An 18,271-nucleotide genomic window follows, 5' to 3' on the forward strand; every position below is an offset into this window, starting at 1 on the left:
TGGTAGGACATGTTTTGAGGCATCAAGGGATCACAGATTTAGCATTGGAGGGCAGCGTGGAGGGTAAAAATCGTAGAGGGAGACCAAGAGATGAATACACTAAGCAGATTCAGAAGGATGTAGGTTGCAGTAGGTACTGGGAGATGAAGAAGCTTGCACAGGATAGAGTAGCATGGAGAGCTGCATCAAACCAGTCTCAGGACTGAAGACCCCAACAACAACAACAACATCAATAACCATAGTCACAATATAACCAAAATATGACTAGCTTTCCAAATGAAACTTTCTCTGTGATAGAGTATGCATGAAATCATCCTCTGTGAAGGATAAAAACTGGGTGCAGGAATGATATTTGGAACCATAACTTTCCCTTTGACAGCCAACCATGTCTTACAAAATGACTTGCAGATTCAAACTACTAGTATCCTTCTCCTACTTATACAAATATCACCAAGACTCCCTCCTGCAATACTCACCAATGAACACATTCTCCCCCCCCCCCACCCCCACCCCCTTTTCTCCAGGAAAAGATATCCCTGAGTGAAGTCCAGGCCATTGCTATCTCATTCCTTGCTATTCCCTTTCCCCATGGATGCTACTTCTGAAAGACATGCACAGAGACCCTCTGTAAAAAGGCAGGCTGAAACTCTACACTGAATTATGAGGCATGTAGATGGATCATGCATGAATGGTAAATATCTGGGTTCAATTTGAAGTTTTATACAGAGTTTTCATTTTTCACACAGGTTCATGTGACAAGCGGGATTCAACAAAAATATTACACAGCAACTAGTATGAATTTAGGTAATTCCTCATTCAGACTGATATGCTTCTTCACCACATTTATAAAGGACCAACCCATTTCATTCACAAATTCAAGACTGTGCAAATAAAGAAAGCATGTTACTTGCATAGTCCAGGTCAGCGTGTGGTGGCTTGAAGCAATGCAGAGAATATCCTTGTGTTACTTCATGGGACAGCACACAGTCCCAGCCAGGAGGCAGCATTGACCACAGCAGACAGATAATGCCTGCCTAACTTGTATGAACGAAACATTCTTTGCTCACTTCGGCACAGCAGGTGGTTGATGCGCTACTCTGCATGAGGGAGCGAGCAGGCCACATCACGTGTGCAATATCTTCCGTTTCCAAGAAAACATCAACAATCCATGCTCTATGACATCAATACAAAGTCTGGGCCAACAGCACCTCTCAACAACTGCAAATGAGGTCCCAAGATCTCATCACGATACCTGGTAGCAGTTAGACTTTGCTGATTTACCCGTACAATTTCATGAAGAGGTGTTCATCAAGTGGTCAACATAATCCCTGCCCACACCACAAGGATCCTCCTAAATATCAGTCTCTTTCCACAATGTTTGGGTCCCAAAATCATGTTCCATGTTCCCTCCATATGCGAATCCATTGAGAATCACTCTCCAGACTAAATCGGGACTCATCTGTGAAAACAACATTGACCCACTGTTCAATCACCCAGGTAGCTTGTTGAAAACTCCACTCTACAAGTTCCCTTCTGTGAAGATGCATCAGAGGTAGACACACAGCAGGTCTCCAACAATAAAGGGCACTCTGCTGAAGCCTTCTGCACACCATTTGCCCTGATATAACACGTCCAGCGGATGCTGGCGAGCTCACATGCCAGTTGTCGTGCAGAACTAAGGTGGTACTGTCATGCTCTCGCAGCCAAATAATGGTCCTCTCTTCTGAAGTCACATGTGGTTGGCCCTGCCCTGGTCTTCAGTATACAGTTTTGGTCTCTACACACTGTAGCCAATTCCGAGAAACAACAGAATGTTTCACACTAAGCCATTGGACCACATCATTTTGCGACTGTCCGGCTTCCTTTCTATCTCTAGCCCTTCACAACAGAGAGTCTGGTAGGCATCTTCTCTGTGTCATATCGTACTGTCAGCGACTGTCTGCACAGTGATTGTGGATGTGAGACTACCTGGCAAACACTATCCCGTTTGATAGGTGCCCTGCCGTCATCGTTGGCATGGTTGTCCATTGACTGGAATGCCATCTTCCATGCAGAACATAATCATATGAACAACTGTTGACAATTTGTATGATTAGATCATGAATTAGACACAGGACAGGGAAATAGTGGTTTGTTGCTTCAATTTTGGCCACCAGTATAGATTGTATGTAGCGCACTCACTTCTTTTCTTGTACACAAATGATACAGCCAGAGTGAAATATTCATAACATCCATTATGTCCCATAAATGTTTCGAGATATCAAAATGAGTTTTCGTTAAATTATAGTATGCAAAGAGGGGACTATTTTGCCATATGGTTAACATGCATAGCTAGAACTTTCTTGTCTACTGTGATATACAAGTAACTATAGATTTTTTTCAATTAAATAACGTAATTTTTTTGAGGGTCATTGATAGCTAATGAAATGAGAATTAGTGTGGGTTTGAAACAGCATAAGTGAAGAAATTACATCTTTATTTTCATATCTAGAATAAGCTTTTTCATAAGCTATTGAGCTGATCAGTCCTCATTTCCTTATCTAATAATACACTATTTCAAGATTTTTTCATGAATGTATCTGTTAGTGAGGTGAAGCTGTGTAAACTCTGCTGTGTTTCAACATCTCAAACCGTATAAGATACAAGTGATGTTACGACGATTTCACTCTGGCTGCATCATTTGCATGGAAGAACAGGAGTTAGTTCACCACATACAATCCGCTTTCTCGAGACTGGAAGTATATATAGATCTCCACTCATGTTTAAAGAAAAATTCAATATCTTAATTACATTTCATACACAGCAACATATGACTTAACATGTACTGAAAGTAAAGTCATAATGACTTCTATTTTTCACTGCAATCTATCTGAATTTCATGTAGTGTGGCATTTAATTTCGAAATATCGCAATAGCTATGTCCATAAACTAAATGCTGTTCACTGTGAATATGACAAATGAGACTACCGCATGGGAAAGAATATATCTATTTTTTAAGAACAGTTTCTTCAATGTCATGTGAGAAAGCTTGCAGGGCAGCCAGAGTGCACATGATGTTCTACTGACACAGGCACTTCTGCATCCTGACTAGCGGGCAAACCATTGTTTACTGTGTTCACCTTCGAGCACACATAACTGCATTTGGTCATACATGGAGTCGGCACAAAGACCAGCAGCTTCCTCTGTGTTCTCAGACTAACAGTAGGCTCCAATATGAAATACGCATAAGCCAACGTACCAGGAAACAACAGTAAACATTTGGCAAGAGTCTGCTAATATAAGATATGTTGTGCAAAACTGGGAGATGTTAACTTACTTCAAGCGGAAAGGTAAATTTTTATGAACAGTGTGGCTATGGTCTTATCACTCTTGCAAAAACTAGTTCTATTATGGACTTGATACATTTTCGATTTCACCACACACAGAAGTAATACATATTTTTGAGCAGCATCTAACTACTGCCATCCTAATTTATTTTTTGCAGCAAAAATTGAAAAAAAAGAAGAGTAGTATGTTCCCTGGATGAGGAGGTTATCAGGTAACCCAGTAGCACGCAGCCATGTCCTACCACCACCTGAGCCAGAACAATTTGTGACATGGCACACAAGCTAGCTAAAAGAGAGCACCATGAACCAGATTATGGATTGTGACACTTTGGTGAGCTACAAAAGCTACACTACACCTTGAAACAGAATATATACACTAAAACAATCATTCAGAAAATCTTAAAACGTGGTATAAAATCGAATGAGACAAAGAAGAAGAAAGAAGAAGAAGAAGAAGAAGAATCACAAATCCCTCAATTGTCGTCATTCCAAGCCATATAAGCTGTGGGTTGGATTCTCTGCCAAGTGGCAACATGTTAGTCTTCCACAGAAGCAACAAAATTTGAGATATCGTGGAGCCACTACAGCAGTTGATAACAGTTGAAAATAAGTTAATGAATATGTGACTATACACTGGTCTACGTCAGTGATACAGAACAGCCTAAGAACACATTCCCGGCAGAGGATGAGCTTTACATACAGATTGGTCAATGTAACAAACTGGTGAGAAACAGCACACAGCTCATACAATTTATAGTAATGAACGAGATCAGAATATTCACAAAAAATCCAAAACAGTTCACCAACCAACATTTATTAACTGCCATCTTGTCTGGCAGCAATTGCACTCTAACAGCCTACCAAGTTCCTAAATATATCTATACATACACTCCTGGAAATTGAAATAAGAACACCGTGAATTCATTGTCCCAGGAAGGGGAAACTTTATTGACACATTCCTGGGGTCAGATACATCACATGATCACACTGACAGAACCACAGGCACATAGACACAGGCAACAGAGCATGCACAATGTCGGCACTAGTACAGTGTATATCCACCTTTCGCAGCAATGCAGGCTGCTATTCTCCCATGGAGACGATCGTAGAGATGCTGGATGTAGTCCTGTGGAACGGCTTGCCATGCCATTTCCACCTGGCGCCTCAGTTGGACCAGCGTTCGTGCTGAACGTGCAGACCGCGTGAGACGACGCTTCATCCAGTCCCAAACATGCTCAATGGGGGACAGATCCGGAGATCTTGCTGGCCAGGGTAGTTGACTTACACCTTCTAGAGCACGTTGGGTGGCACGGGATACATGCGGACGTGCATTGTCCTGTTGGAACAGCAAGTTCCCTTGCCGGTCTAGGAATGGTAGAACAATGGGTTCGATGACGGTTTGGATGTACCGTGCACTATTCAGTGTCCCCTCGACGATCACCAGTGGTGTACGGCCAGTGTAGGAGATCGCTCCCCACACCATGATGCCGGGTGTTGGCCCTGTGTGCCTCGGTCGTATGCAGTCCTGATTGTGGCGCTCACCTGCACGGCGCTAAACACGCATACGACCATCATTGGCACCAAGGCAGAAGTGACTCTCATCGCTGAAGACGACACGTCTCCATTCGTCCCTCCATTCACGCCTGTCGCGACACCACTGGAGGCGGGCTGCACGATGTTGGGGCGTGAGCGGAAGACGGCCTAACGGTGTGCGGGACCGTAGCCCAGCTTCATGGAGACGGTTGCGAATGGTCCTCGCCGATACCCCAGGAGCAACAGTGTCCCTAATTTGCTGGGAAGTGGCGGTGCGGTCCCCTACGGCACTGCGTAGGATCCTACGGTCTTGGCGTGCATCCGTGCGTCGCTGCGGTCCGGTCCCAGGTCGACGGGCACGTGCACCTTCCGCCGACCACTGGCGACAACATCGATGTACTGTGGAGACCTCACGCCCCACGTGTTGAGCAATTCGGCGGTACGTCCACCCGGCCTCCCGCATGCCCACTATACGCCCTCGCTCAAAGTCCGTCAACTGCACATACGGTTCACGTCCACACTGTCGCGGCATGCTACCAGTGTTAAAGACTGCGATGGAGCTCCGTATGCCACGGCAAACTGGCTGACACTGACGGCGGCGGTGCACAAATGCTGCGCAGCTAGCGCCATTCGACGGCCAACACCGCGGTTCCTGGTGTGTCCACTGTGCCGTGCGTGTGATCATTGCTTGTACAGCCCTCTCGCAGTGTCCGGAGCAAGTATGGTGGGTCTGACACACCGGTGTCAATGTGTTCTTTTTTCCATTTCCAGGAGTGTATATTGTGGTAAGCACATCATTAGAGGGAAAAGGAACACTGTCTGGGCCAGTGCTCCATTAGAAAGCATATAGTGTTGTGCTACTATCTGGTGGGCTCATGGAACAGGTTTACTTTTTTTTTTTTTTTACCCCATTCAGCATTTTTTCGGTATCTGTAACACTTTCAGTCATTTACAGTAAATTCACACAACACAGATTCATTCCCTGCTACACACAAAGCAAATTCATTTTTACAAGTGTACATAACATTTTCAAATTCCACTACCTGCCAGAATTTGAACCTATAAGCTAAAATTAGTCAACCCAATATTTTTTTGAGAACTGGAGTTAAATAACAACAACACGAAGAGGACAGATTGCTACTAACTATATACAGAAGGTGCTGAAGGGCAGACACACACATCGAAAAAAGACTGCTAGATATTGATTAGCTACTGGAAGAAGTTCTCCATCAGAAATAGACAGAAGATAAAAAAATCTACTCACCAAGGCAGAGGGTAGAGGAGGACGGTGAAAAACAGACAGGTCAGAAAATGAAAGATGTAGAAAACTAAAGCAGAATGAATAGAGGAATAGTTACTGTGAAAAAATACAGAGACCAAAGAAATTAATTTAAACTAAGGCCATGTGGGTGGCAAGAACCAAGGGCATGTTGTAGTGCCAGTTCCAAACTATGCAGTTCTGAGAAACTGGTGTCTGGGGGAGGAATCCAGATGGCACGTGTGGTGAAACAGGCACCAAGGTCATGACTGTCATGTTGTAGAGCCCATTCATCATAACTGATAACTTTGTGGTAGTCATGTCGATGCGAAATGCCAAACAGTGTTTACATAGCAGCTGGTATATTATGACGTGTCGTTCAACAGGTGGCTCTCCCTTTGATAGTATATGTTTTGCCAGTTACAGGGCTGGTATATGTGGTGGTAGGAGTGTGCATAGGGCAAGTCTTGCAGCAGTGATGGTCACAGTGGTAGGAGTCATTGGGTACAGAGAAGGGTGCAGAAGGATCACAGGGTCTGACAAGGCTACTGTGGAGATCAGGAGGGTGACAAAAAGCTATTCTACATGTGGTGGGCAAACTCTCTGACTACATGGATCTCATTTCAGGGCATGATTTTAGAAAGTCATGGCCTTGTCAAAGTAGCAGATTAATACATTCAAGACCAGGATAATACCGAGTGACAAGTGGTGTACTCCTAAGCCATTTTTTTGGAGGAATCATCAGTACCAAGATTGGATGTGATGGCCCAGGAAATCTGCTTTTGAACTAGGCTGGTGGGGTGATTACATCCAGTGAATGCTGAGGTGAGAATGGTGGTGAATTGCTGTATGGAGTCTGGATCTGAACCAATACATTTGCCTCGAATGACAAGGCTGTATGGAAGGGAATGTTTGACATGGAAAGGATGGCAACTGTCAAAATGTAAGTACTGTTGTTTGTTAGTAGGTTTAATGTGAACAGAAGTGCGTAGCTGGCATTGAGTGAGGATAAGTTCGGCATCAGGGAAAGCAGCATAGGATTCAGAATAGGACCATGTGAAATTTAATTGGGAGAACATATCTAGAGATTCCAGGAATTTTAACAGGTCAGCCTCACCATGAGTCCATATGGCAAAGATGTCACAATATATATAAACCAAACCAGAAGTTGAAGGCTTATGGATCCCAGGAAAACCCCCTCCAAGCAACCCATGAAAAGGTTGGCACACGAAGGAGCCACCATGGTTCTATGGCCATACCCCTGATCTGCTTGTATGCTGCCCCTCAAAGGTGAAGTAGTAGTTGGTATGCATAAAGTTGATTATGGTTAGCAGGAAGGATGTCATAGGTCTGGAATGAAGTGGGCACTGATTGAGGAAATGTTCAGCAGTAAACAGATCATGTACATGGGGTATGTTGGTATACAGGGAGGTGGCATCAATGGTGACAATCAAGGTGTGTGGTAGGAGTGGGATGGGCACAGATTTCAGACAATCTACGAAATTCTTGATGAAATAATTTACCATCAGCTGTATGTATTGTAGAAATTTATTTTATTTTATGAACTTCTATGTGCTACCAGTTTCGGCATTACATTGATGCCATCTTCAGGCCTCACTCGTCATAGTCGTAAAATCGCTATACACAGAAGGAGCCATACAACTGTATCCGTGAATCAATCGTCCTATAACAGCTCTTTGTAACCAGGCAAAACGAAATGATTCGTATCTTTAATATAGAATGGAAATCTCTGTACTATGGGTTGCAAGTGTTGATCAACTAAGACAGATAAATATTTGGTGAGTGCTTTGAAGCCAGCCACTATGGGATGGCCAGTATGATTAGGTCTGCGGATCTTAGGAAGAAGGTAAAAGGTGAAGGTACATGGTTTGGATGGGGGTAAGGAGTTCTATGGATTGAGATGTTAGCAACGGAGATGAGCCTGAGGTTTCAAGGAGGGACTGCAGGTCAGTTTGTATCACAGGGATGTGTTCTTGATGGCAGATGCTGTAGGTAGATGTGTCAGACAGCTGGCGCAGACCTTCACAAACATACTCTTGTCAGTCAAGTACCACAGTGGTAGATCCTTTGTCTGCTGGGAGGATAATGATGGATCCATCAGCATTTAGGGAACACAGATCATGGAGTTCTGCAGAGGACAGATTAGGGACATGTTGTAGGGACCTGAGGAAGGATCGTGAAGCAGTGCTGGATGTGAGGAATTCTTGGAAGTTTTGTAAGGGATGATTTTGAGGTAGTGGTGATGGATCAAGATGCGATCGTGGTCAGAAGTGTTCAAGACAGGGTTCAATGTCAGGTTTATTGCCGGAAAGGTTTTGGAATTAGGTTGCAAAATGATACTTCCAGCTGACAATATGTGTGAAGGAAAGTGGATTCTCACCGAAAGCCAGCTACACGTTTCCTTTCACATTAAATCTACAAACAAACAAGAGTACTTACATTTTGACAGTTGCCATCCCTTCCATGTCAAATGTACCCTCCCATACAGCCTTGGCACTTGAGGCACATGTATTTGTTCAGATGCAGAATCTTTAGAGCAATATACCACCATTCTCACCTCAGCCTTCACTGGCCGTAATTGCCCACCAGCTAGATTAAAAGTAGATTTCAAGGGCCATCACATCCAATCCTGGTACTGCTGATCCCTCCAAAAACCAACTTGGGAATACACCTCTTGTCACTCAGTACTAATCTCCACAATATCCTGCTTTTATTTTCTTTTATTTACACGTCAAGTTCAGTAAGACCAAATTGAAGAGCAAATCTCCAAGGTCATGGAACGTGTCAGTACATGAAATTATAAACTAGCAAAACACAATATCCTGTTGCAGAGCATGCTCTACAACATGATAGTCATGATCCGTGCCTGTTTCACCACACGTGAAATCTGCATTCTTCGCACAGGCACCAGTTTCTTAGAACTCCGCAAGTGGGAACTGGCACTACAACATGTCGGTTCTTGCTACCCACCTGGCCTTAATTTATGTTAATTTCTTTGGTCTCAACATTTCTTCACAGTAACTATTCCTTTCTTCACTCCATTTTATTTTTCTATGTCTTCATTTTTCTTACATGTCCGTTTTTTGCCATCCCCTTTCCACCGCTGTCACATACATTGCTTTTCGATCTTATTAACTCATGCACAATGTTTTAGCAGTACTCTCTCAAATCTTGCCCAGTGCAGTCCCCAACAACCAATCTTTCATTCTCATCCTGTCCGTTAGGTCTCCCTTGACCTACAGTTTCTGGGCGACCTTTCTGAACTCTAAACCTTTTCCTAAACCTCAGCAGTCCTTTTCCTTCGCCCTTCTTCTTCCCCTTTCAACCCTTCACACATATATATTCACTGTCATCTCTGGCTGCTACGGTCCGCCTGCGATTCTGTATCAGGTATGCAATGATCTTTGCTGGGGCTGGTAGTGGTGGTACAGAAGAAGCATGAAGCAGGGAGGGAGAGAAACAGCAGAGTAGGGGTGGGGGAAGATGCTAGTGCTGCCTGTGGGAGTGTGCAGGGACATGGACAGGCTTCTAGGTGCAGCATCAGGAGGCTGCGCTGGAAGGGGGGCATTAAAGGGGAGATGAGGGAAGTAAAGAATTAGGGGGAGGGGGGGGGGGAGGGGGGCGCTCTATGGCTGGCAGGATAGAAGGTCAGTCTGATAGCTAATAACATCCAGCAGTCTTTTTCAGTGTGCCTTTCTGCCATTCAATAGCCCCTCTATATGGTGAGTAACAATTATCCTTTCAATATTTCATTATTCCACCCCGAATATTTCACTGTTTCTAACTGGTATTAAATGTTCTTCTTCTCACTAATTAAATGGAGTCCTGTCTACAGTGTTGGTTCACATAAATTACTCTTGTTTGTTACTGAACACTCTAGAAAGCCACTTCCTCTATTCCTATTTAATACTTAATACCACTGTTTTCCTATGTGAATTTGTAGAATAAATGAAAAATCTAAATCATTATGGGATATTATGAATTCAAATGCATCTTTAGTGCACATGCAGTGTGCCAAATAACACCATTTAAATAATAAATAATGTCACTGCATATTTTACTTTGCAGTCTGTTATTTTAGTTTTGAGAAGATACTCAATTTTCACACAACGTAATCTAATTAAAATGTCTGTAATATTAGTCTTACCAGAAAATTGATAAATCAGATGTTTCAACCAACATTTCATCAAGAAAATCAACCATTTTTGTGTGGAAGACAATAATGTCAATCAAGGAAGCTAAGTCTTTATTTTCTTCAAGCACTATTGGTGATTTACTGACTGATGTATAAGCTTGCAATCTAAACCAATCAAGCCGAATTGAACGGAAATCAAACAATTCATTTTCCTCAACTGGAATAGAATTTTAAAAAAAGATATATTAGTGATGTTAAAAATACTGTGTGAAATCAAATACATTTGCAAAAACAAATTTATTTCATAAAATTGATTTTCAACATGAATATTTTCATACAACAGTAAAAGTGATCCAATGGATTATTAATTATCAATGTGAGCTATTTTAAAAATTTAACTCTATCCATAAAGAGAGAAGGATGAATGATTTAAATACACTGCCTGCCAAAAAAGGTGAAGCATTCAGAAGCAGAGGAGAAAACAAAATGAAACTTCACAGATTGAGACAATATTTTATGTTATTTGATTACAAACTTGGGTCAATTTTACAAAGAACTTGGCAGTATAAGCCCATTTATCAGTATGAAGTTGCACCACCTCTGGTCGGGATGCATGCACTAATTTGGTTGGGAAGGGTATGATAAGGCCGTTGTATTCTCCCCTGATGCAAACTGGCCCACAACTTCTGTGACTGGTCCTCGATATTGTTGACACTGGTACTAGGACATAGATGACAGCTGAGCTGGTCCCACAAATGTTCTATCACTGACAGATCTTGCCTTCTACATTTGTACTTCAGCATCGCACAGACCGTTCATATGCACACGCCATGTGTGGATGCTCATTGTCCTCTTGAAAAATTGCATCATGATACAGTAACATGAGAAATAACACGTGAGGACACAAGATGTCCATAACATACCATTGTGCCATCAAAGTTCCCTCAACCACAACCAGCCATGACCTTAAGTCATACCTGATGGCTCTCTACATCATGATGTCAGAATCATTCAAACGAAATCCCTCTAATCAATGCACAAAATCTGCTGAGTTCTTAATGTGATGCACCCACAGACATACTAGTGGGCTCAACAGAGTATCAAGGAGTTATGCAACATGGTATGTTGGGGCACCAATGTTACTCACAACATGCCCATGAATGACACCAATTTTTAATAAGTTTTGATGTGGTCTCTCTCTTAACTCACATTCCTCTGCCCAGTTCATTATGGTTAATTGCACTTAGGTTTGGCATTGAATTACTGAATCTATTTCCACAGGTGTTGATTTCCTCTTGCTTTTTATTCAAGGACCCTATCAACAGACAGATGGAGCTGTTATGTGGAGCCCATTGTCACTAATTACTGACAATTTGTTTATAGTAGACTTCAAGGAATTCACCTTGGAGTTGGTGGCATTGATACCTGTGTGTTTTTTCTGATATGTAGATGGACCTTTGTTGTTTGGCCTCTTTAAAGTGAGAATTTAAATGGCTTTTTAGAACATAGAATCCAATCCATCCAAATATTAGCTTCAGAATGGAGGTGAAAAAGATTGGCTGCCTTCCCTTCTTTGACGTGTCAGTTAGGAGGAAAGCTGATCATATTCTGGGACATTCCATCTATGAGGGTGGTTTGAAAAGTTCTCGGAATCACCACGAGAGGTGTTACCTGTAAACATGTGCCACGTCAGTGCTCTTGACAGAGCTCTGGTGGTGACGTGGCTCTGTTGTTGTTCCCACATAGTGATATTTGAAGATGGAGAAAATCGAGATCTGAGCAGTGATTAAGTACTTCGTAAAGAAAGGTATGAGAGCAAAGCACATTCTTGACAATTTCCAGAATACACTGGGGACTCTGCTCCTTCATACTCAACTGCTGCCAAGTGGACAAATGAATTTAAATTTGGTCAGGAGAGCTTAGATGATGATCCATGCAGCGGTCGCCCAAGATGTGTCACTACCGCAGAAATCATTGCAAAAGTGCACAAAATGTTTATGGAGGATCGCTGATTGAAAGTGCGTGAAATTGCTCACGTATTTCCTGGCAGATTAAAACTGTGTGCCAGACTGAGACTCTAACTCGGGACCTTTGCCTTTCATGGGCAAGTGCTCTACCAGGAAGTTTCATATCAGTGCACACTCCACTGCAGAGTGAAAATCTCATTCTGGAAATATCCCCTAGGCTGTGGCTAAGGCATGTCTCCGCAATATCCTTTCTACCAGGAGTGCCAGTTCTGCAAGGTTCGCAGAAGAGCTTCTGTGAGGTTTGGAAGGTAGGAGACGAGGTACGGGCAGAATTGGAGCTGTGAAGATGGGTCGTGAGTCATGCTTGGGTAGCTCAGATGGTAAAACACTTGCCCATGAAAGGCAAAGGTCCAGAGTTCGAGTCTCGGTCCGGCACACAGTTTTAATCTGCCAGGAAGTTTCAATGAAAAAATTATCTACATGATGGGTGCTACAACTCTTCATGCTGGATCAAAAACTCATGATAATGGACATTTCTGAACAATGTTTGGCTTGTTTTAGGAGAAACGAACAAGATTTTTTGCAGTGGTTTGTGACCACAGATCAAACTTGGGTGCACTACTATACCCCAGAGACAAAACAACAGCCAAATCAGTGGAAACGTGCTGACTCTCCACCACCAAAGAAAGCAAAGAGAATTCCTTCGACGGGAAAGGTCATGGCATCAATGTTCTGGGATGCAAAGGGGATTCTGTTTGTAGACTATCTCCCCACTGGGCAAACAATTACTGGAGAATATTATGCTAACCTCCCGGACAAATTGTAACAAAAGATACATGAAAAAAGGCCGGGTTTACCTAGGAAGAATGTCATCTTCCATCAAGACAATGTGCGCCCACACACACATGCCATTGCCATGGCAAAATTTCACGAACTTAGGTATGAATTGGTGTCACATCTGCCTTAGTCACCTGATTGGCTCCATCAGATTCAAATGGTTCAAATGACTCTGAGCACTATAGGATTTAACATCTGAGGTCATCAGTCCCCTACAACTTAGAACTACTTAAACATAACTAACCTAACTGCCTGAGGCAGGATTCGAACCTGCAACCGTAGCAGTCGCGTGGTTCCAGACAGAAGCACCTAAAACCACTCGGCCACAGTGGCCGGTGGCTCTGTCAGACTTCCAGCTCTTCCTAAAACTGAAAATTTTTCTTGGTGGACGAAGATTCACTTCAAATGAATTGATAGCCGGAATTGACAACTATTTTGCAGGAATGGAGGAAATTCATTTTCGAGATGGGCTCAAGGCATTGGAACACGATTGGACCAAATGCATTAATCTAGAAGGAGACTACATTGAAAAAAAAAAAAATTACGTGATATAAGTACTTTTTTTGTATTCCATTCCGAGAACTTTTCAAACTACCCTCGTATACGGCATGAAGGGGTACTTCATAGCTTGGTTCACAAATCCATGTCATCTCAGACCCTGAAAGTTCTTCAGTTGATTAAGCCAATCTTGAAGTTACCTTTCATCAAATTGTTTATAGTGAAAGACAGATCTGACGCATGTTGCAGTATCGACCTACTGTGAAATAGGAAGCATTTCCAACAGGATTGTCATATTCTGATGAAATATGATGTGAAATGTGTTTTTCAACCACATAAGGGGCCTTTTAAGATCCGTAAAGGCGGGTGTCTGCCATGTTTGTTGCAGTTGTGGCATACTGTATATTAGTCAGACCATGAGGACCGCAGAGAACTTGTGTACTGAGCATAAGTGTCACACATGCTTACAACAGCCAAGCAAATCTGCTACTGCAGAACATTGCCTTGGCACCAGTAATAATATGTAATATAAGAACATGGAGAGTCTGGGATGCACTGGTAGCTATTGGGTTACTGCTATTAAGAAAGCAGTTGAAATTAAACTAACAAGTGATCATATAAATAGAGATGGAGGTTTTTGCTGAAAATCTGCATGGACTCATGCTCTCTCCCTGGTCACACAACAGAGGGATATAGTTAATGCTTACCTCACTGATTGGTTATTTGATGTTGATCATCTTTGGCTGCGTTAGTGTTTACTCTCTCTCTCTCTCTCTCTCTCTCTATCTCTCTCTCTCTCTCTGTGTGTGTGTGTGTGTGTGTGTGTGTGTGTGTGTGTGTGTGAGGGGAGGGGGGAAGGGGGGGGGGGGTGGCACGCACATGCGGTACATATGCTCTGCATACAAAGATTTTAAATTTTCTTGTGCAGCACGTTATCATTGCATTTGTGCCTTGAAAATGTCAGTGTGTGCAACTGTTGAAATATCGACAGCTGTCAAAGGCATCAGCCAACTGTTATTTGAGCATTTTAACTCCAGAAGAGTCTCATGTTTCACAACATTAATTCACTCTCGCGGTCATTTTACCTGCCACAGAGAACTGCAACTCTAAATCATTTACACACCTGCCGACGGTGCAGTCTTGTACAAAGTTATGTTGACATCCATTCTGGGTGCTGCACTTCTTTTTGTCAGGCATGTATTTTGAAGAGAACTGATGGTTTGAGAAATAACAACACATGAAGCCTCACAAAATTCTATTGCAGGCTAGTAGGCACGGCCTTCAATTTTGTTCCTTTATTAAAAGTCATCTAACTTATACTATATCCACATACTGTCAAGAAGTTCAAAATAGCCATTGCATATTAAAAACAGATAGGTTATGTTTATGCTTCTCTATATTTGGTTGTTCACAATACTACTCTGCAGGAACATTCACATTCTTCTTTTTTATAATATTCTCAGCTGACTCGATATCATTAACAACGTACATATAGGACATTCAACCAACTCAGATGATGACATCAAATGAAATGGAAAAGCAGTTATTTGAGATGACACTGGTTCCAATCCCTGCCCATTATGCAGTTTTGCATTTGCATGGTTTCCCTAAAGCACTTATGGTAAATGTGGGGATGATTCCCTTTTTAAAGTAAATGGCCAATTTCCTTCAACATTCTTCACCAAACCAAGCATTTGTTCCACGTCTAATGACATTGTCATTGATTGGCTATTAAATCAAAACGCTCCTTTCTTTGGATGAAGGTGATGATAATCTGAAAGTATATATTGAGCAACTCATTGTTGCAAGTTTAGCTCTATAGCTACTGTTCAGTTACAGAAAGCATATTGATAAGTTTTTTAGAAGTATACAATAGCATTCAAGGTTCCCGAAAGTCCTAAACATTAATTTAGTAAAACAGTCAAATGGTATGCTCATCACTAGAAATCCAACACTATTTGTATCCCATAGAGAAGCTGAGACAGTTGAGTGTCTTGCTCTTCCTAAATGGAAGTAAGTTCATGTGTACACTGATGGGCTGTCATTACACACATTTTAGCCTGATCGTCTCTAGTAAGTTAGATAAGTTCCCATGTGCACCTGGGGCCCCTCACAAGGGAGTATACATGCTGATTCCCACATAAATCAAAGCAGCAGCAGCACCTAGAGCTCATCAGTTTTGGTAACGTCAAAAAATGACGAAAAAGAATTTTTTGTGGCTACTTTTTATCTGTACTATTTTTAAGCCACCAATTACTCAGTTAATCACTTTTTCACCGTAAACCAATTCATGGCAGTAAGATTTCTACATACAAACTGCTACTTCAATACTTGGTGACAGAAACATGACAAATAAGGAAAGGTTACTGTTCATTATTTCATCATCAGTTGGTTTAGAAGAGGCCAGCAACTACCACAGTTGGATAAAAATGTTGAAGGAAACTTGCTGTGTCTTTGTGATGGATTAATCGTTCCAGCATGTAGCTAAATGGATTTACTGCCAAAAACTTAAATAAGAATAGGCAGACAAGTAAAAGTACATCACTCCTCCCACATATGACTCCAACGTTTTAACCACTGCTTTAACTCACTTCGTGGAACTGCCCCATCAGTGATGAGGGCACTAGATACAGTACACAAGCTTGGATTGTAGAAGGATAAAGGAAAAACTGGCAAAACAGTATTACTTTCAGGAATTTAGTGAATCCATAGAATACTTAAATTGGGGTAGGCAGATGAGTATTTGAGCCCTGGTCATTGTAAATGTGATTCCAGTGTCTTAAACACTGTTACATAACATATTAGTCCTCCCTGTACAATGCAGGAATCATCCTTGATCTTTCCTATTAACAAATCTTCCAGTTTAACATACGATAAATCAAGAAAGCTATACATAGCCCAAATTGATAAGCTCTTTCTCTGCATATACATAGCTATCAACTTTGAGAAGAGGCTATCAGTGATCACACTGCAAATATAAAGGGGTCCCCCCCCCCCTTTCCTCATCCCTCTGGAAAATTTTAAAACTTAGAAGCCTGATTTAGACCTTTAAACACTATATTTCAGACTTTTCTGGCCCTACATAAAGAAGATATATCTAATTGATCATATATTTATTTTTATTTTCAAATTAAAATTAATCCAAATTATCATTTTCAATGCAGAAAACTTCTTCAGCCTCAGTGTCACACTTCCAGTGAATGTGACAGGGAAATCTGCAGTTAATGTTCCCCTGCCACATCCACATTTATTACTGACTGCTGCCTCCTACATACATTTATTCCCGCCACATAGAAAACATTATAAATTTATTTATTTATTTTTTTCACCAGTCTTTCATTATGGTGATAGCTCATGTTAATTTTCTGTAAATTTTTTGAAAACTAGATAATGAGTGCCGTTATTGTTTTTGCTGCACTGGTATTGAGAAATGAGAGACTTAAATTTTTTTATGTACATAACTGCTGCTGGTACAAAGCAACATAGCATTTTTTGCAGGGAGTCATTCTTCTGTTTAATATTTTTATAACTATGACTCCAAATATTTCAGACACATTCCTCTGCCTCATAGTGTGTGACAAATTTGTAAATTTTGCTTCTTGTCTATTCCATTTCATTATGGAACATGTGTAAAAACAACATACAACACTACAGATGGAGTAAAAGCAAACACTAGCACTGTTTAGTGGCATCTAGTGGTAGCCAACCAGGAACAATGTTCCTTCGTCTGTACCAAAACAATCGTGGAACACTGGTTTCGTGTTGCCAAGATGTTAACATTTTGCGAACATCAGTAGTCCAGTGCTACCTGTGAACAAAGTTGCAGAACATACTTCGAACTCTCTGTAAACACATCTTTAGTACGAAGTGGTGACGAATTCATTCGTAGACAGGCTTACTGCGTACTCAGGAAGAAAATCATTACAGTCTATAAAATATTTTAGTAGCATATGATTAGCCAAATGCAAAAAAATCCCTTTCTCAACTTTTTAAAAACATCAAATTGTAAAACGTCTATTTCCAAATTTTTAAGTAATTTCCTGTAAATCCATAATTAAGGTAATAAATCTGTAACAATTATGGACAATCCATAATAGCTGGCAGCCAAACATATATATATATATTATATCCCCCTCCCCCTCTCCCTCTCCCTCTCTCTGCCTCCCCCTTCTTCTTTCTACTTTCTAAAATATTCTGAATAAATGGCATTGTCAAGAATCACATGTGTCAACAGAAGAAGTCGCACACTTGGATAATCTGAAAAGTAAATAATCAGTTTGGTTTGTTTGAATAGTACCAACAATTCCACCCAAATTCCACCTCACAGGCAAGTATCCCAACCTTGATGAAAAGTTAACCATGGTAAAGTAAGCATTTAACCTTGTTCTACGCAAAATTCTGATGCAGCGATCAAAGTTAAACAAGGAGACAGCTGTGGTTAAATTTGATTGTGGTTCATGCACGGTTTTCTCAAGATGACCAGGGTTTCATAAGTATAAGGTATTCAGACAGTAGTGTGTTTCAATGTACTGAGAGAGACTTAAGGCATCACTTACCATACCCAATACATGGGATGAACCCAGAAAGTTTATTAATTCATGACTAAAACTTAACAGGAGTAGAATTAAATTGTGCTTTCACATGTGATCACATTGCCTGTTTTTCTCTAACAAGAGGACCACATGACAGTCAGATT

At 41.5% G+C, this 18,271-nt stretch overlaps 1 protein-coding gene across 4 annotated transcripts in view; it reads right to left on the minus strand.

The window, feature by feature from the left end:
* Positions 1-18,271, minus strand: part of LOC126248690 (membrane-associated protein Hem) — a 188,283-nt gene that overhangs the window by 88,982 nt on the left and 81,030 nt on the right. For all 4 annotated transcript variants that reach the window (XM_049949972.1, XM_049949970.1, XM_049949971.1 and 1 more), the window contains exon 11: positions 10,286-10,490. In XM_049949972.1, the coding sequence (XP_049805929.1) occupies positions 10,286-10,490 (205 nt within the window). The remainder of the gene's footprint in view (positions 1-10,285; positions 10,491-18,271) is intronic.

This window comes from Schistocerca nitens, chromosome 3 (assembly GCF_023898315.1).
Source record: "Schistocerca nitens isolate TAMUIC-IGC-003100 chromosome 3, iqSchNite1.1, whole genome shotgun sequence".
In the NCBI taxonomy this organism is placed as follows: Eukaryota; Metazoa; Arthropoda; class Insecta; order Orthoptera; family Acrididae; genus Schistocerca; species Schistocerca nitens.